Source organism: Octodon degus, unplaced genomic scaffold (assembly GCF_000260255.1).
Source record: "Octodon degus isolate 3935 unplaced genomic scaffold, OctDeg1.0 scaffold00032, whole genome shotgun sequence".
In the NCBI taxonomy this organism is placed as follows: domain Eukaryota; kingdom Metazoa; phylum Chordata; class Mammalia; order Rodentia; family Octodontidae; genus Octodon; species Octodon degus.
The window spans coordinates 827,028-845,997 of record NW_004524608.1 but is presented as its reverse complement, the minus strand read 5'-3'; the positions used below and the strand labels follow the sequence as shown (position 1 = coordinate 845,997).

At 50.9% G+C, this 18,970-nt stretch overlaps 1 protein-coding gene across 3 annotated transcripts; it reads right to left on the bottom strand.

Moving 5' to 3' along the window:
- Positions 1 to 1,582: 1,582 nt before the first annotated feature.
- Positions 1,583 to 12,319, bottom strand: Hdgf (heparin binding growth factor). 3 transcript variants are annotated; one of them, XM_023713649.1, is made up of 7 exons: positions 11,493 to 11,878; positions 4,638 to 4,714; positions 4,387 to 4,525; positions 3,929 to 3,998; positions 3,594 to 3,779; positions 2,992 to 3,215; positions 1,583 to 2,856 (listed from the first exon to the last, which is right to left on the bottom strand). In XM_023713649.1, the coding sequence occupies exons 2-7, from the start codon at positions 4,642 to 4,644 to the stop codon at positions 2,850 to 2,852; spliced, it is 633 nt and encodes a 210-aa protein (XP_023569417.1). In that variant the 5' UTR covers positions 4,645 to 4,714; positions 11,493 to 11,878; the 3' UTR covers positions 1,583 to 2,849. The 3 variants fall into 3 exon arrangements, with proteins under 3 accessions (XP_023569417.1, XP_023569418.1, XP_023569416.1); XM_023713650.1 differs by lacking the exons at positions 3,929 to 3,998; positions 11,493 to 11,878 and adding an exon at positions 12,195 to 12,319; XM_023713648.1 differs by lacking the exon at positions 3,929 to 3,998.
- Between the last annotated feature and the right edge of the window lie 6,651 nt (positions 12,320 to 18,970).

Here is an 18,970-nt window from a genome sequence, read left to right as displayed (position 1 = left end):
CCCCCCCCCAAGGGGCTGGCTGACCAGATAGCTCAGGAGGGCAGAGCGCAGCAGCCTGGGTTTGATCCCTGGCATGCCATACTGGCCCCACCCCTGGGGCTTGTTGAAATGTAATTGAGACTGGGCATGGTGGTGTTCACCTGTAATCCCAACACTTGGGAGGCTGAAAATGGGAGAATCACTACAAATCTGGTCTATGTAGTGAGACCCTGAACACCCTGTACCAAGCATCTCCTAACTAGGTTATTAAAATGAGACGGGGGGGGGGGGGAGATGGCTCAGCAGAGTAAGCACTTGCCTGGCAAGCGCAAGGCCTGAGTTCAATCCCTGGTTCCGCCAATAAAATAAAAGTTAAAAAATAAAAATAAAAAAAAAAAAGACTGCCTGGCCGGGGAGATGGCTCAGTGGATTAAGTGCTTCCCTGGTAAGCGCAAGGGCCTGAGTTCAATCCCCATTCCGCAAATAAATAAATAAATAAATAAATAAATAAAATGAGACTGCCATTTGGCTACAAACCCTCCCTGGTAAGGGAATCACTGATCTGTAATCAGGGCTGGGGAGATAGCTCAGTAGAATAAGTGCAAGCACAAGGATCTGAGTGCAATCCTTGGTTCCACCAAAAAAAAAAAATCATCCCTAAATCAATCACCAGGACAGACTTTTTTTAAGTCCTCCATCTTGGTCAGCTAGCTTTTTTTTTTTTTTTTTTAAATATTTATTTATTTATGTGTGTGTGTGTGTGTGTGTGTGTGTGTGGCCAGCTCAGCCCACCAGGGGGCTGGGCTGTCTGGCATGTGGTGCTGGGGGATTGAACCGCGGTCCCTGTGCTTTGCTAAGCTTGTTCTAAGTAGGTGCTTTAGACCACTGAGCCATCTCACCAGCCCTCAGCTAGCTTTTTGAATGAAGTCATCTTCTTTGCCCCAACACTCTGTCCCTTGATTTAAGTGGGCTTTCATGCAGTGATCAGCTGTACTTGGGTCTGGCAGCAGTAGCATTAGCAAAGAGAAATGGATACCTTAATCTTTGCCTGCCTTGGGAATCAAAATTGCTTCTAGTCATCAACCACTTCATGACTACCTAGGCTGTGGCAATTCTGGCACCTTCTTCCCACCATACCCTTTTTTTCTCCAATTTTTTTTGGGTAGTACTAAGGATTAAACTCTGAACCTTTGTACTCCTCTAAATTTTCAGACACTATTCCCCCGCCCCTTTTTTCTTTCTTTTTTAACCCTGAATTGCTAAATTGCCAACACTGGGTTCAAACTTGTATAAGCCTCCTGCCTCAGCCTCTCAAACTGCTAGAATTTTTTTTTTTTTAAACTGCTAGAATTTCATTGCGTACCACCACATCCAGCTTTCTAACCCCTCCGACTCATGGCAGAAGAAACTGTCATAGTGTGCAGAACAGGCAGAATGGGTGGCAGTTTGTTCTAAGACTGCTCTCACTTTGAGTTTTAGACTTTTAATGGCCTGAGAAGGGGATGGACTGACACTTCCTGCCTCAATCTGAGGTGATTAGGGAATCATTTGTATTCCTTCTTCAGTTACCGAGTGTCCCAAAAGAATCAGTCAGAATCCAATATAGTAATCAACAGGTTTTATTTTCCTAGAACTGAATTCATCTATAGTTCTCGAGCTAAACTTCCAAAGCTACAGTCAGCAATTTTTCATCAGAGCCCAAGGGAGAGGGGCAGGGATAAGAGACAAGAGATGGAGCAGTGAGAAACCACTAGGAAGAGGCTGGGAGAGGGCACTCACTCTCTGTCTTCTCAGTGAGTTACAAACCAGATCTGGTGAAAACACCAAGGGATCAGGTAGGGGTATGTGGATAGGAAATGACACCAGAAGAAACACCAAAGCCCCAGCTACAAAAAGTCATCAAGCCCCACACAGAACGGGAGCTTCCCAGTGCACCTCAGAAATGGGGGCAACATAGGGAAGGAGCAGAATAGGGAGCACACAAAGGGTTAGGGGGCTTTAAAATTTTTTTTGTTTTTGTAATTTTCTTTTATTAAAAACATTTCCTAAAAAATGTATCTTTTCCTTTGTCTGGGTGGTATACGTAACTAGGCTGGCCTTGAGTACTGTGGAAAAAGGGGACACGGGCCGGCAGGAGTTCCCCCAGGGTAGCCCATCTCTGGCCCCAGAAATCTAAAGGGGGAAGATGCTCAACACTTCTACCTACCCACATGGGTAAAGCCAACCCTTCAGACCTCAAGTTCTTGGCCCAAACAACTTGAAAGCCCCAAATTCTTTTGATGATAAAACTACAACTCCTAGAATCCTTGGAGCATCAGGAAAAAAATAGGTATTGTCAATCATCAAGGATTTATGAAAGGGAGCCCTCCCCCATTGGCTGTCCCACTTTCCCTGAATCTAGGCAGCTGGGAAAAAAGAGGTGTGGGACTAGGGGACAGGAGCTCAGGACACTGCCCTCCTGCTCCCCCAACACCCCAGCCTGAAGCCCACCCTGTTTATGCTCTACCCCTTCTGCTCCTACCCAACACCACCAGAACCCCTATAGGAGGGGAGGAAGGAGTCAGGTGGGAACAGCCAGCCCAGGCCCACAGAAGCCCAAGAAGACAGCTTCAAGCAGCATGGGACACAATAACCGTGTCTCATCCCCAGGAGCTGAGTATGTGGCCCTGACTCAGGTCTCAGGTGTCAGGGACCTGGAAGTGAGCGCCAGGTCAATCTCCAGGGGCTGGGCTTATGGTGGGGGAAATGAGTGGAGGAGAGCAGGTTGTGTGGAAAAAAAGGGTTCCCAGTTTGCAGGCCATGGCCAGTTTCCCCAGTAGCACCCAGACAGCAGCAGGAACGGGGCGGGGCTCCTCTTGAAACATTGGTGGCTACAGGCTGTGGGATGGTAGAGGGGAGAAGGGTTACTTGCACAGCCTGGGCTGGTCTACTGGAAGCCCACCCACCTCCTGAGAGGGTGACCACAGCAGGCCTTCTCTCCCAAGGTGGCTGCTGCCAAGAAGGCACACTCACCTCTCATGATCTCTGATGCCTGGGGCCTCAGCATCCTCCTTCGCAGCCTCTTCCTCTTCCTCCTCCTCCTCTTCCTCAGGAGGGCCCCGGCCAGAGCTGGGCTCAGAGGGGGTGCTGTTTTTTTCCCCCTCTGTTGGGGGAGGCCTCTCACCCTCCAAGGTGGCTACCTCCTTTTCCTCCCCTTCTGGGTCTTCTGCCTCCTTAGGACGTTTAGGGGAGGAGTCCTAGGCAGGAGTGAGAGATGAAATGGGCTGAGGCCTACTTGTATCCCCACCCCAGGCTCCTTCTCTTTCCTGAGCTTATAGCCAGTCAGTTCTTCTGCAGCCCCCTCTTTATTTCTTTTTCTTTTTTTGAGACAGGGTCTCACTATGTATGTCAAGCTGACCATGAACTCACAGTGATCCTCCTGCCTCAGCCTCCCAAGTGCTGAGATTACAGGTATGCATACCACACCCAGTCTGCAGCCCCCTCTTAACTACAATGCTTTCTTGTATGCCACATCTCTTTGGCTCTCCAAGTCTAGGGTCTGTCAGCATGAGGGCTCCCCAAGGCAGAGCCCTGCTGCTGCAAGGGACCCTGTCAATGGTTAGGGGAGTCCTTACCTCCAGCAGGTCTCCTGCTCTCCTCTTCAGTGCCCCCTTCTCGTTCTTCTCCTTGGCTGGCTCGTCAATGACCAGCTTCCCCTCCTCATCGCTGCTACCCTCTGCATTCCCTTTCTTGTCACTGTCACCCTCTGTGGCTTCAGGCTCAGGCTCTGGCTCCTCTGAGCAGCTTTTTTTCTGAGAGGACTGTGGCAGAGATGGCAGAGGCTGAGTGGCACCAGCAGGAGCCACGCTGGGCCCCCTCCCCCAGTCCCCCCTCACTCACTCCTTCTTTTTCCCCACCTCACCCCCACCCCCACCCTGGTGCCCAGTCTCACAAGTGATTTGAGACCCACCTCTGTCGGATTAGCCCCCAGGTAAACCCACTGGCCGGGCAGGCAGGGCTCTGTGCAGGAGGGGGGAGGGCTGGAGCAGGAGGCAAAACCTCGGGTCAACTTCTCCCAGAGGGAGCTGGGACCCTTTCCCCGCCAACCCCGCCCCCCGCCCTCCCGCCTCATCCTGCCCGGCTCATGAGCACCTCCTCCTGGAAGCCTTTGTGGGAGGAGGAAGGCCATGTCCTGCACTCACTTTGAGCCCAAAAGGCCTGTCTCTACTTACCACCGCCATCTAATATTGGCCCTAACCACAACTATGCAACACGGGAAACCCCATCCCTTCTTGCAGGAAGCCCCTCCCCACACCCCAAAAACCCTGAGGTCCAAAGGCTAAGTAAGCATCACCTGGAGGCCAGGGCTCCCGGAGCCCATGGCCACACCTATTGTCCAGGGGGCTTCTGGGGCAGACGGCAGCTCACCTGGTAGCCAGAAGCCTTGACAGTTGGGTTGTTCTCGATCTCCCACAGCCCCTCGCTGAACCCTTTCCTCTTGTTAGGCTTGCCAAACTTCTCCTTGGACTCCTCATAAGGGAAGAGGTCTTTGGGGCCCAGGAATGCCCTGGTGAGAGATGGGAGACTATGCTCTCAAGCCCCTTGCTGCCCCTGGGCTGTGTGGCCCAAAACATCACTCCCCAGTCCTCCCAGCCGGCACTTCGTTGCCCCTCACTCACGTCTCATGGGTCCCGAAGAAAAAGACTTGATACTTGTTGGCTGTGGATTTCACAGCAGCCTCGGGCATCTCATCAATCTGGGGTGAGATGAGGGAAGTGGGCATGAGCCAGAGCTCTGAAAGCTTCAGTCAAGAGGAGAGAGCACAGACCTCAAAAGCAGACAGCGGGTCCCCAGAGACCACCAGACCGGTTTGTGAACCATTTTTAGTGGTGACTTTGTTCAAATTAAGTCAGATTTGAAACCTGGAGGCCTTTCCTTGCTTTCGCAGCAAGACGAGCACCTTTCCCAGGATGTCCAGGCACCAGCCACATTTTAAAATTTATTTTTATTTATTTATTTATTTATTTTTGAGACAAGGGCTGGACATATAGCCCAGGCTGGCCTCCAACTTGCAACCTTCCTGACTCAGCACTGCCCAGAATCCAACCACTGCTCCTGCTCTCCTCTTCTGTTCTCTCCTGCCCCACCACAATTTCCAAATGCTGAGCATACATTTTGTTCCCCCAGGAGCACCTGTCCTGTCTTTCTCACAACAGCAGGGTCTGAATCTCTTCTGCCACCTTTGTTTATGCTTTATTTTGGGGGGGGTGGGAGTGGGGGCAGAATTGGGGATTGAACTCAGGCTCTTGTGCTTGCTAGAAAAGCACTTATTCTACTGAGCCATCCCCTTAGCCCCAACCTTTGGTTGTTAATGAGACAGCTTACTACTTTGCTTTTGTCACCTGTAAAATATAGGTGGTCTCTACGCTTAGACCACAACAGCACAACGCACATCCTGCAAGTATTTGCCCTCACCAAGCTGCCCTGTGATGCTGCTCTCCATTCTAGCCTCCCTGTCCTTTCCATTTCTCAGTCGCTATCACTCCTGATCAGCCTCACACCCTCCACTCTACCCTCCTCCAGAAAGTCTCCCTGCCTCTGGCCTGGCCAATCCCCTAGGGAAACTTCTCCCTAGGCACTTTTCCTTCAACTCCATTTGACTGGAGTCTTAATACTTGGGGGATGTCTGTGTGGACTACCTGGCTCTTACCCATCCCGAAAGTTTGTCCCTAGCACACAATAGGTACACAATAAGTACTGACAGAATAAACTTGTAAAACAGAACAGACTAATTAGGCGAAAGTACAGAGGTGGGGCTAACAGACCACCTATTTAACACCAGCTCTAACAGCAGCCCCCAAAGTTTCTGAGGAACCCTTTGAAAAACATCAAAGTGGTGGCTGGCAAGATACCTCAACAGTCTAAAGTGCCTCTTTAGGCAGGCTTAGGCAAGCTTAAGCAGGTGCAGGGGAGCATGGTTTGATCCCAACACCACATGCCACCCAGCAACATCCTCAGGGTGGGCTGAGCTGGCCAAAAAAATTTTTTTAAAGAAAAACACCAAAGTAGTCAAATCCTCTTGTTTTTCAGATGAGGAAACTTAGACCAGAAAAGTGATCTGCCCAAAGCAAAAGAATAATCTCCTGGAGGCCGGGGAGATGGCTCAGTAGGATAAGCACTTGACTGGCAAACGCAAGGAACTGAGTTCAATCCCCGGTTCCGCACAAAATAAATAAATAAATAAAAAGAATAATCTCCTGCCCTGACCCATTGCCTGGAATCCTGGCCCAAGATCAGGGCTGTCGTGGAAATAGTGGGAGATGCAGAGGTCAGAGAAAGGGAGAAAGAGTGACCCAGCCAGCCCCTCCCAGATCAGGGCCTGGAAGCAGAGGCCTGGCTGCCCTGGGGGTGAAACTACAACTCCCAGCAACACTTGCAGCAGGCCCAGGAGCTTGGCTTCCAGCCCACAGAGGCCAGGTGGCCATGTTGACTGGAGCCCAAGACACAAGACAGTACAGACAGACAGGCCAGGGCAGTGATTACAAGGAAAAACACAAGGACAGAAGATGTAACTGGAGGCTTCGCGAGGCAGAGAGGCTGTGTGGATGGGAATGAGCCCAGACACACCCAGGAGCGGGGTGAGGCCCAGGCATGAATTCCAGGGGCATCTCTTTCCAGACTTGGGAGACTCCAGGCTTTTGGGCACCGCCCTCTTGCCCCCGTGGCCTCTAGGGACAGAGGTCCAGCCCCTCCCCCCAGGAAGACCTAGCACAAACTGGGCCCTCCCCACTACAAGGAACCTGCAGGGGTGTGAGAGCGGGAGGTGGAAAGGCACGCAGCTCCCCCCCCACAAACAAGATTCTCGTTGCCATGACAACCCAACCCCACCTCCAGGGCCACTCAGCAACTAGGAATGTGACCACCCCTCCCCCCAGGCCCTCTATCTAGATTGGGAAGGAAGGGACACTAACACTCCAACCCCCAAGCCTGGAGTCTAGCACCTGGGTCCCCAGAAGTGCTAGAAACTGCTAGGGCTGGAGGACTGCTTGGGGGGATGTGCTCTCAGAAAGCCAGTCCTTGGGGGAGGGGAAGGCAGAAGCTGGACAGGACACCTGGTGCCGGTCACCAGCCAGCTCCCAGCCCTCCTCTCAGAGGGGTAAGCAAAACAAAATGAGGGCCTCCAGGGCTTAGAGATCCCAGGAGACAGGGATAGGACAATAATAGCCTAGGCCCTTTCCTAGGCCTCCTGGATCTGCTCTTAGCAGAACCTAGCAGGGGTGAGGGCAAAAGGGCCTGTGGCTGTGAGTACAGTGAGGAACTTTGATCTTGGCACTCTCCATGCCCACACCTGAGCCAGTGCATTAACATGTTCAGAGTAAATGGGAGATGAAGGAGAAACTGAGGCTCAGGAAGGGAATGGGATTGGGGGAAGGGTCAGAATGAGACAGTTTTTCTCTAGGGAGACTGACTGCAAAGCACCTGGCTGCCCAGCTTCCCACAGAATGTGAATTTGAGAGACAGGCAACGGAGTGTGAATGTTGGGGCAGGGGATCTAGGAGGCCACCAGCTGCCCAGGGGCAGGGAGAAATAAAACAATGATGGAATTAAAAATAGAATGAGACACACCAGATACACCCGCCTTGTGCTGACTTCAGGCTACAGAAAAGATGGGCCCAGAGATAAGGGGCAGAAGAATGGACAAAGCCAGATAGAGATCATCCAGTAAAGGGTCCTTCCACCTTGCCACTCAGAACTGGGGGAAGGGTGAAAGAATGCTCCACCCTGTAGTACCCTGGCTTAAACCCAGGGCATCCCCATTGAACTAAATCCCCAGCCCTTATTATTATTAGTTCTTTCTTAATCTTTTTTTTTTTAGGGTCTTGCTGTATAGTTCGTGCTGACTTTGAACTCACTATGTAGCCCAGGCTGGTTCTGAACTCAAGGAGATTCTCCTGCCTTAGTCTTGGAGTGCTGGAATTACAGACATTTGTCACCACACCCAGCTTTTTAAATTTATTTTGATTTTTTTTTTTAATTTTTGCGGAACTGGGGATTGAACTCAGGCCACTGAGCCATCTCCCCAGCCCTTAAATTTATTTTGAGACAGGGTCTCACCAAGTTGCCCAGGCTGGGCTCCAACTTGCAATCAGAAGCATGTGCAACCTAGCCTGGCCCTCTTTTCTTTTAACGGAATTCCAACCGCTCAGAAAGAGGAAGAGGGCTGCGGGTAGAGCTCACAAGGTTCCTAAGGCCCTTGGGCTAACCCCAACACTAGAAAGAGGCGTGGGGAAAAGTGAGCTCCTCTATAGGAGCACCTCCACTCCTGAAGCTAAAGGAAAGGCCTTTTCGTATACTTTGGAAGTGAAGGATGGTTCTTCCTAGGCAGGGAGAAATGTAAGGTCTCGGGGGCCCTGTACCCTAATACAAATCTAACTCCCAGTTGGTGCCTTCATATCCAGGCTGTGACTCAGAACCTGTGAGTCAATGTTAAGTGGTTTATGGTGGGGCCCAGTTGAGGACCCTGCTGTAGTCCCTCTACCAGTTAACAGGAGAGAGGACTCTGTAACCTCTTAGCCCTTGCAGGGATCCAGGCGTGTTCCTTCTCCTTAGGCCTGGCCTCTTGGCCTGTATGCCTTTTTTTTTTTTTTTTTTTTTTTTTTGTGAAACCAGGGATTGAACTCAGGCCCTTGCACAAGGGCTTACTCTACAGAGCCATCTCCCCGGGCCCCCTCCTTTGCCTTTGAATGACAGCCCATCCTGCAGGTCCTTGAGGCCCTCGCAGAGGGACCTGAAGTGTGTGAGGGGTGAGGGGTACTGAACACTGCTTCCCTGGTCTCAGACCCCAAGCAGACCAGGGTCACCACCCCAGCACTTGGGAAGGCAGAGGGAATGCCAAGCCCAGGCCGTCTGCCATTGGGTTCTGACCACCACACCCAAGGCTGGGCCGACCTGACCCAGGAACTGGAAAATCCAGGGCAGCAGGCCGATAGGCAGTTGGGGGCCGGGAAATGTGGCAACCTAAGGAGCAGAGAAGAGAAAGGGTGAGAACAGAGTAAAGAGAGTGAGGAAAGGGCCTTGGGCTGCTCAGTTTTTCTGGGATTGTGAAACAGGAAAGAGAGGAGGAAGGAACCTGAGGTGGGGGGAATCCCTGAGTCTTGGAGTTTAACTATTAAGTGCTTGGAGATCCCCCAGAAAGTTGGGCAGGAGGAAGAAAAGGTTAAGATGGAGTCACAGGCTGGGCATGGTGGCACATGCCTATGATCCCAGCACTCCAGAGGCTGAAGCAGGAGGATCACTGGGAGTTCAAGACTAGCCTGGGATACAAAGTGAGCCAGCCTGAGCTGCATTTAAAAAAAAAAAAAAGGACTCACACATCCTCCCAGCCAGGTCCTCTTACCACGTGGCCCTTCAGGCTGTGCTCTCAAGCACTGGGTCCTTCCATAATCACCTATGCTCCCCAGCAGCAGGGACCAAGGGAGGAAAGGTCCACAAGGGTGGCTGAGGAGTCGGCCTGCCCAAGGGGGTACCCCTACTTCTCATCCATATCACGAGGAGCTGGGCCTCTCAAGGCTCTGGCACACACGACTGAGGCCAGCCCAGCGAATGGTGAGGAGACACGGCTTTGTTCTCTGGGAGGTCCCAGGACAGCCTTGAGTGCACCCCTCCTGCCAACTATCTCAGTCAACAGTCAGGAAAAGTGTAGGGCTTTATCTTGTTGAAATCCAAACCTGACCTCCCCATCCCAACTCTTAACTTTATCTAAAAGCTACAGGCCTCAACTGAAGAGACTGCTTCCCCTCTGGTCCTGGAGGCTCAAGGTGAAGACAAACCGATGGCATCCTCAGTGCCAGGCCCTGCCCTCACTTAAGTCATCACAAACCTCAGGGTCTTCCTGACAGGGAAGCACTCTTAGCACTTCTGTGTGTCTTCTACCCTTTTTCCTTTCTTCCTGACCCAGGAGGGGTTCTCTGCAACCCACGTTCCTGCCAACACCTCCTCTCCCCATGGCTCAGTCCAGCCTCTGGACTTTGTTTCACCGCAGGAGGGAAAAGCAGTAGAGATCTGGGTTCAGCTCTTGCCCTGCCCACCAGGGCCTTAGCACTGGGGCCAAGACGCCAGTTGAACCAAAGGGTACAGGCTAAAGTACAGGAGTGCTCACAGGCCACACGTCCATGCACACAAGCAATTCTGCCTCCTCAGGCCCTCAGGAGGCCCTGGATATGGGGAGCCCTGCTCCCTACACTTCTTACTTAATCCATATGAAAGTTCCAGGGACAGAGAAACTCAAAGCATGTGAGATAAGGAACACACACCCCTCCCCTGAGAGGGAAAGAGTTGAGAAGAGTCTTGGATTTTTCTTACAGTGAACCAAACAGGCCTGATGTCCTGCACAGGACCCAGATGGACCAGGGCAGCTTCCTAGGCTTTCCTGGGCTCAAGGTAGTGTTAGACCAGATGAACAGCAGCAGCAGCCTTACCCTGCAACCCAAAACCACGAGGCAGCCCTCTGTGCTGGCCCCTCCCTCCACCCCTTTCTACCCTTAGCTTTCCATCTACAGTCCTTACACTCCAGGGGGCTGAGTCATGCCTCTCCCAACACCAAAGGCCCCTCTACACCAACTTTCGAGCAAGTTACCAGAGGCACTAACCCCTGAGACCTCCAGTCTACTGCAACCACACCACCACCCTTTACCCAACCTATCTAGTCTTTGGGGAAAGCTGATAAACACCCGGCTCAGCGGCCCGGGCCCCACCCTCCCACCTGGCCAGGTGCTAAAGGCCCTTCTGTTGGCGGGATCAGCTCACCATGTGGTGAGCCGAGAAGGTTCTGGAGGGATGCTGGGGGGGGGGGTCTCGGGCTCCCCCACCCCCACTAAAGCTGTCTAAAAGGGGTTCCATCCCCACGTGAAGCTCTGCGGTCCTCGGTCCCACCTTTGAGCTGGCAGCATAGGGAGGACATTTTTGTGAAACTGAGAGAGATGGGTGCTGGCATATAGTTTCCAGAGTTTCCAGACAGATCCCTTCTTCCACTACCCCCACCTCCTCGACCCTCCCAACTTCAGACTTCGCACAGACGCCCCAAACCAAAGTTTTCTAGAAGCGCCCCGCCTCCACCCAGCCCTATTTGGGCTGGGATCCTTCGTAACCATTTGCACAGGAAAAGGAGTCTAAACTGTGGGGTGACGGTCACTGGAGAAACTGGGGATCTCAAAGGGGGACCGGTGGCGCGGTAGGAGGAGTTACTCAGCCGGCCCAAACCCGCACCGCGCGCCCAGAGCCGCGGCAGAGTGGGGGTTGGGGGCGGAACCGAGCGCGGAGCCGGCCGGGGGGTTCCGCGTCCCGGAGTCCGCGCCGCGCACGCGCCCGCCAGGTGCGCCCCCCGCCGCCGCCACCGTTATGTAACCGGCGGGTGGGCTTAGGGCGGCGGGGAGCCGGGACCCAGGTGCCCTCCGCCCGCCCGCCAGTCCGCCCTGGCCCCCAGGCGTTACGCAACCCTAGCCTTTGGGGGCCGGGGTGCGGGCCGCGCTGCTCACCCGGGCTGGCCAGTGCGGGTAGCCCTTCATCTTGGCGAACACCAGGTCCCCGCATTTGTATTCCTTCTGCCGGTTGGATCGCGACATGGCGGGGCTCCGGGGGCCCCGAGCTCCGCGCCGGGCCGGGAAGCTTGAGCCTAAGTTTGAGCGCGCGGCGGTAGCGGTGGCGGCGCCGCTCCGCTCCGGCCCGCGCGCTGCCCCCGCCTCGATGGCGGCCCCCGGCTCGAGCTCTGGCGCGGCCACGGCTCTCCTCCACCCGCGCGCCGCTCGGACGGGGCGGGCCCGGGTCCGACGACGCTTGGCGCGGTGGGTACGCGCTCGTGCAGTTGTTTGTGTTTGAAATTCAATTGCTCCCTCCTCGGCGCGAGGCCTCTTCCTCCACCCCCGCGGGTCCCACTCCTCCCTCCCTCCCTCCTCCCCGGTCCCCCCCCCCCCCCCCCCCGTTCCCCGCCCGCGGCGGTTTGATGAGCGCAGCGGCTCGACGCCCAACGCCTGCTACAGCCCGGCACCCAACCCTGAGCCGCTCGGCAGCTCCTGGTAACTCAGTCCGGAGCAGCAGAGCGCCGAGCGCACCGAACGGGCTTTGTGTGCCCGCTGCCGGTGGGTGCCCGCCCGCTCGCCCGCGCGTCCGGGAGGAGCTGGCGCCGGGCTGGACGGAGCGCTCCCCCTTCGTCCCATGCCACGGCTCCGCTCGGCACTCACCACCGCGGCCCGGCGGAGCCAAGTGTGCACGTCTAGGTGCGGGGTCTCCCTGCGCTCTGCTTCATCCCAGTCCACGAGTGTTTACTAGGCACTCCGGGTCCTTGGCAGTGTGCTAGGCGCCCGGGACGACAGGAGTGAGTATCGTGCCGCCGCGCGCAGGCGTCCACCTTAAACCCAGCTGTGCTTGCAGTGTGTGGCAGGGTGGCCCTGGAGACGTCGGGGATTCGACCTCTATCTAGGTTGGCCTTCGCAGGCTGGGGGTGCTCGAGGGATTGTAGCACCAAGTGTCCACTTTGTATGTCCTTAGATGTCAGTTCACTGCTGCCTAGCCGAAGAGCTTGGGCTCCACGAGCAGCTCGCCTCGCAAAGATAAAGCTCCATTCTAATGGCAAAAGACTAGCGCGCAGAGCTATGGGGGTGGAGGTGGAGAGCTGTGAGTCCTTTGCAAAGTTAGTGACTTTGAGATGGACCATAAAGAATAACTAGGATCTTGCCAAATTCGGAAGACTACATTTTGGTGTTAGGTTATAAGGTTATATGCCAAGAAGGGAGAGATCCAGAACTTAAGTTCAGATTTCTTCCCACTAGGCCAAATACAACTATTATAGTTACGTGGTTGATTTGCTGTCCAAATTCTAGACATCTGGAGTCTCTTAGAAATTAAAAAAGAAGGGGCCGGGGAGGTGGCTCAGGGGTTCCCTGGCAAGTGCATGGGCCTGAGTTCAATCCCTGGTTCCGCGAAAAAAAAAAAAAAAAAATTAAAAAAGAAGCCTGGCGTGGTGGCATGCGCCTGTGATCACAGCGCTCTGGAGGCTGAGAGGAGTATAGTTGCGAGTTCGAGACTAGCCTGGGCTACAAAGTGAGCTGAAGGCCAGCCTGAACTGCACAGTGAAATCCTGTCTCAGTCAGGCATGGGGGACCCCGGTTGGATCCCCAGTTCTACATGCCACAGCCTGAGCCAGCAAAAGAAAGAAAGAGGAGAGAGAGAGAGAGAGAGAGAGAGAGAGAGAGAGAAGAGAGAGAGAGAGAGAAAGGGGCTGGGAATAAGCGCTTGCCTGGTACAAGGGCCTGAGTTCAATCCCCGTTCCTAAAAAAAAAAAAAAAGAAGAGAAAACATTTGGGGAAAAAAATAAAAAAATTTTAAAAAAAAGAAAACATTTGGGGCTGAGGATATAGGACAGAAGTAGAGTACCTGCCTCACCCATGTGTAAAACCCAGATTCTGAGCCCAGCAATAAAAAAGTAAATTTGGAGTCTTTTGTTGCTGTTATTGTTTGTTTGTTTATTTGTTGGGGGGGTTGAGACAGAGTTTCACTCAGCAAAAGTGATCACCCCAAGCTGATCTTGAACCCACACTGATCCTTCTACCTCAGTCTCCCCAGTGCTGGTAATACTGGTAGGCACCACCTTGCCTGGCTCTGTTGTGGTGGAGTTGTTTGCTTTGTTTCTGGTACTGAGGATTGAATCCCACCCATGGCACGTTATGGCAGAGGCTGTACCACTGACTACTGAACTACATCCTCGGGCCTTTTTACTTTTATTTGGAGATGAGGTGTTACTGAATTGCCGCTAGCTGGATGTGGTACTTGTCCTAATCCCACCAATAGGGAGGCAGAGGCGAGATCACCTTAAGTTTAAGGGCACCCTGGGCTACATGATCAAAGCCTGCCTGAACTACATAGTGAGACCTTGACTCAAAAAAAAGTTTCAGGTTTGCCACAAACTTGGAGTAACCGTTCTGCCTCAGCTTCCTCAGTACAGGGATTACAGGTGTGCAACACCACGCCTGGCTAATTTTTTTTTTTTTTCCTCTGCCGGAGAATTGAACCCAGGCCCTTATATGTGCTAGGTAAGTACTCTGCCGTGGAGTTACAGCGCCAGCCCTTTGTTTTTTTCTTGATACGGTATTTGTGTCAGGCTGGTACCTAATGTCTGAGCTTCTGCCTCAGCTAGCCAAGTAGCTGACTTTATAAACAGTAATCACCACACACTTGGGTCTTACATTACAGAAAACCCAGGTCCTTGAAATTTTGCAACAAAATATACTAGGTTTGAATAGGTAAAATATGTATTTTAACCCCCCAAGTTTCCTGATTCTATTTCAAAGCATATACAAAGTCTCCTGTAAGGAAGTGCAGGATGTAGCTTAAAGAGCGGTGTTCACATCCTGCTGTTCACTGATCGTGAGCACTTATACAACTTCCTGAACTTTTTTTTTTTTTTTTTTTCCTAGTGATCAGGAAAAAACATAGGATCAAACTTAGGGTATCCTAAAGGCTAGACAAGCACTCTACCATTGAACTACCAATGCACAGCCCTCTCCCTGCACTTCCCTGAGACTAAGCTTCCTTGCCTGTAAGATGGGGTCCATGATTGCCCTGCCTTCATCAGAGGGGTGGAATGGCTGCTTCACTGGCAGAGAGGCCTGCAGTTGTTCCCAGAGGTCTGTGTGCCAGCTGGCCATCCTCAGGCCATGGCAGTATAATTCTTACGTCTTGCCTGTATGACGGTATGTGGCCTCAGCAAAGTTCCACCTTGTGACAGGAGTCTCTCTGGCCCTTAACACCAGCACAGTAGGACATTCTGTAAGGTCCAGTGCAATAAAAGGCCATGCAAGGCCTCCAGCCCCAGACTTGTCAATTTGTTTCCATAGCAAATCCAAACTTGTTGTAACAGAGCAACTGGATTCCAGCTGCTGTTTATTTTACAGCGCCTTCTGGTTTGAAATGCAGTCAGTGCAATAATCCAACTTGCCAGGCTAATCCTATTTTTTGTTGTTAGGGGAGAATTTCATCACAAATTCTTAAACGATATTTCAAGGGTGCATCCAGTGTCATAACATGTTTCCAGGTCAGTGTAAATATGCAGTCACCATGCCTGACTTCTTCCTGAGATATAAATAGATAAGCACAGTTTCAGAGCAACAAGCATCAAGTGTTTTTTTGTTTGTTTGTTTGTTTTTTATGGCATTAGGAATTAAACCAGAGCCCTCACACTCAGCTACCTTCTTTCTCAGCCCTCCTGTCTCAGCCTTGCAGAATGCAAGGATTATAGGCAGATAAGGGCCGGCCTGATGGCTCAGTGGACTAAAGTGCCTGCTTAGGCAGACTGCAGCGGCCTGGTTCAATCCCTGGCATGCCATGCCAGCCCAGCCCGCGGGGTGCCCTGAGAGGGTAATTGGGACTGGGCGTGGTGTCATGCACCTGTAATCCCAGCATTTGAGAGGTTAAAAACAGGAGAATCACTACGAGTCCAGTCTGTAGTGAGACCCTGTAGACCCTGTCCTAAATACAGAAAAAAATAAAAATAAAATATAGGCAGGTGGGGGCCAGGGAGATGGCTCAGTGGAATAAGCGCTTCCCTGGCAAGCACAAGGGCCTGAGTTCAATCCCCGGTTCCACAAAAAAATAAAAAATACATATATATATATATATATATATATATATATATATAGGCAGGTGTCGCCATGCCAAGCTTAAGTGTGTTTTGAATTATTTTCCAAATTGAACACACTCAAATTTAGTTAAATCAGTGGAGGTGAGAACAAGGCTTCTAAACACTTATTCCAACACATTTCCTGGGCCTCTCATCAGTCCACTATGCAGATGTTGGCTGCAGTAATACAACTGAGGTTTCCTTTGTTGCCATAATCTCCCAGGCTGCGGCTGCAATTTAATATCCAAGTTCTTCTTACAGCATCAACCAACTCACAGCTGCCCCTAACAACCACCCTAAGAATCACTTACACAGGTGGGCTTAAGCCTGTTCCCTCTGGGATTCAGGTCTCACTTTCTGGTTTGAAGATTTTACCATGCAAACAAATCACTTGAGACTTTTCTTAAAAAGCAGATTGTAATTCAGTGGGTTTGGAATGTGTGCTTTCTCCCACTTTCCCCTCCCCCAATACTGGGAATGGAACCCAGGGCCTTTGCTTTGAGCAAAGTCCCTAGTCCTTTTTCATTTTTAAATTTTTGAGACTGGGTGTCACTAGATTACTTACTTTCCCAAGCTAGGCTCTAACTTAAGATCCTCCTGCTGCAGGTTCCCAAAGTACTGCAATGACAGGTACACACCTCCACACGAGGTTGTATGTGTGTGTTTCTAAGAAATTTTAGCTGCTCCTCCCTTTTGCTCTTGTTGCTTTTGCTGTTTTCCACTGCCATGAATTGTTGCCCTCTGCCCCGTGCCACTGTGTTGGACCCAGCCAAGTATGGACTGAAACCTCCACCTTCTCCCAATGTGAGCTAAATAAACTTCCTTAAAAAAAGAAGAAGAAAGGGGCTGGTGAGATAGCTCAGTAGATTAAGTGCCTGTTTAGCAAGCACAGGGTTTCCATCCAGGCAGTACATGCTGCAATGGCCTTGCCCCTGGGCACACTGAGCCAGGCCACTGAGACAGGGTGTGGTGTCACACACTTGTAATCCCAGTGCTGTGGGGGGGAGGGCTGTCCCTTAGCTCAATTCTTTACCTTATTCTTTTTTTTTTTTTCCTGCGGAACCAGGGATTGAACTCAGGCCCTTGCGCTTGCCAGGGAATGTATTTTACCTTTTTTTTTTTTTTTTTTTTTTTTTTTTTTTTCCCGGGCACGGGGGGTGTAACCCCGCCCCTTTCGGTTTCCGGGGGATTTTTTTTTTTTTTTTTTTTTTTTTTTTTTTTTTTTTTTGCTTGCGGATTTAGCTGAGTTCTTTAAGTGGCTGCTTCAGCAAAGCAGCCAGGCTCAGGTTGCTGTGGTTCAATCCCCACAACTCAAGGCAGCCAAACCTGCCCTGAAGGCATTCGGAGCAAAAAAAAAAAAACCCAGTGCTGGGGAGGCTGGAAACAAGAGGATCACTGCATAGAGAGAGAGAAAGAGAAAGAGAAAGAGAGAGAGAGAGAGAGAGAGAGAGAGAGAGAGAGAGAGAGAGAGAGACTGGGGAGATAGCTTCATAGAATAAGTGCTTGCCTGGCAAGTGCAAGGGCCTCAGTTCAATCCCTGGTTCCATCAAAAAAAGAAGAAAATAATAATAATAAATAAATAAGAGAGAGAAGAAAGAGAAAATTTTAAGCTGCTGATGTTGCTTAGAACTACCATTTGAGAAGAAAGGATCGGAGACAACACCAGTCATATGCTACAACATGCTGACTTACAAGAGTTCACAAATGGCTCAGTGAAATTCCTTAGATGCTGTGACAGTTCTGCATTTGTGTGGGGAAGATCAGGACAAAAATTACTGGGTTTAGGACCCCACAGCAACTAAGGCTTATAGGTGCAGATGTGGCTCAAAGGTTCCAGGGTCTCGGAGGAGCAAGGTCAGAAAGATGGTGGTAAAATTACTTCTGAACAAAGTAGCGGCCAGAGGCAGAGAGTCCAGCAGGGCAATGTGCTCTGATGCAGCCAATCTGGGGACTTGGGTGTGAATCCTCCTAGTCATGAAGTAGCTTTTGAGCTATGGGATGATGACAGCTAGAAATTTTTTTTCTTCTTTTTGGTTTGTTTTAAATAGTCTCACTAAAATAAATAAATAAATAGTCTCACTAAAATTTAGGCTAGTCTTCTACCAGAGCCTCCAGAATACTTAGGATTACTCTTATATGCCGCCACACCTGGCTTAGCTAGCATTTTTAAATATAATTTTCTTTCAGTCTAACAGAATATAAAACCTCCTTTGTTCATTAGGCTTACAGGAAATGTCAGCTTTCCTCCCTGCAACTTCTTTTTAATTTTTTTTTTTTTTTTTTTGGCAGAACCAGAGATTGAACTCAGGCCCTTGCGTCTGCCAGGGAGGCACTTATTCCATTGAGCTATCTCCCTGGCCCCTTTAAAATTTTTTTTTTACTAGTACATGTTTGTAGTACATAATGATTATATTCACCCTGGGGAGTTGGTACATGCACATAACACATCTTAATCTTTTTTCTTTTCTTTCTTTCTTTTTTTTTTTTTTGTGGTCCCATTTCCCTCCCCTCCATCCCTTTAACATTTATTTATTTATTTATTTATTTACACAGAGTCTAACTGTGTAGTTCAGTCTGGCCTTGAACTCCCTACGTAGCCCAGGCTGGCCTCAATACTCTTGCCTCTGCCTTCTAAATGCTGGAATCTCAGGAGTGTGCTGCTAAACCCAGCCCTTCCCTTTTACTTCTGAATCAGGGATTTGTCCCTCAGTCCCCTGTGACTTGCTCACATCCCACTTACCAGTCTGTAAAGTGGAGGTGAGAAGGATGATAGGATTGGACTACGGGCTTTCCAAGCAGTGCCTCTGTGCCCCCTCCCACCCATGCCTCCCAAGTAAGGGAAGGGCCCTATTTTTATGTGGGGTCAGAGAGGCTAAGAGCATGGACTGTGGGCTCAGAAATAACAGTGTTGGGCCAAGGAGATAGCTCAGTAGAATAAGCACTTGCCTGGCAAGCACAAGGTCCTGAGTTCAATCCCTGGTACCACAAAAAAGAAAAGAAAATAAATAAATAACAGTGTCTGTACTAGCTTAGCCACTCACCCTTGGTGATCCTGTTTCTACTTTAGGAAACCTATCTAACAGGCTAGTGGCACAAGCCTATCATCTGAGCACTCAGGAGGCTGAGGCAGAAAGATCACATGATTGACCACAGCCCGGCAATTTAGTGACTTAGTAGGATTTTGTCTCCAAGTAAAAAAATAATATGGGCATGGTGACACGTACCTGTAATCCCAGCAATTAGTAGGCTGAGGCACAAAGATTACTTCGAGTTCGAGGCCAGCCTGGGCTATATAGTGAGTTCAAGGGCAACGAGACTGTCTCAAAAAAAAAAAAAAAAAAA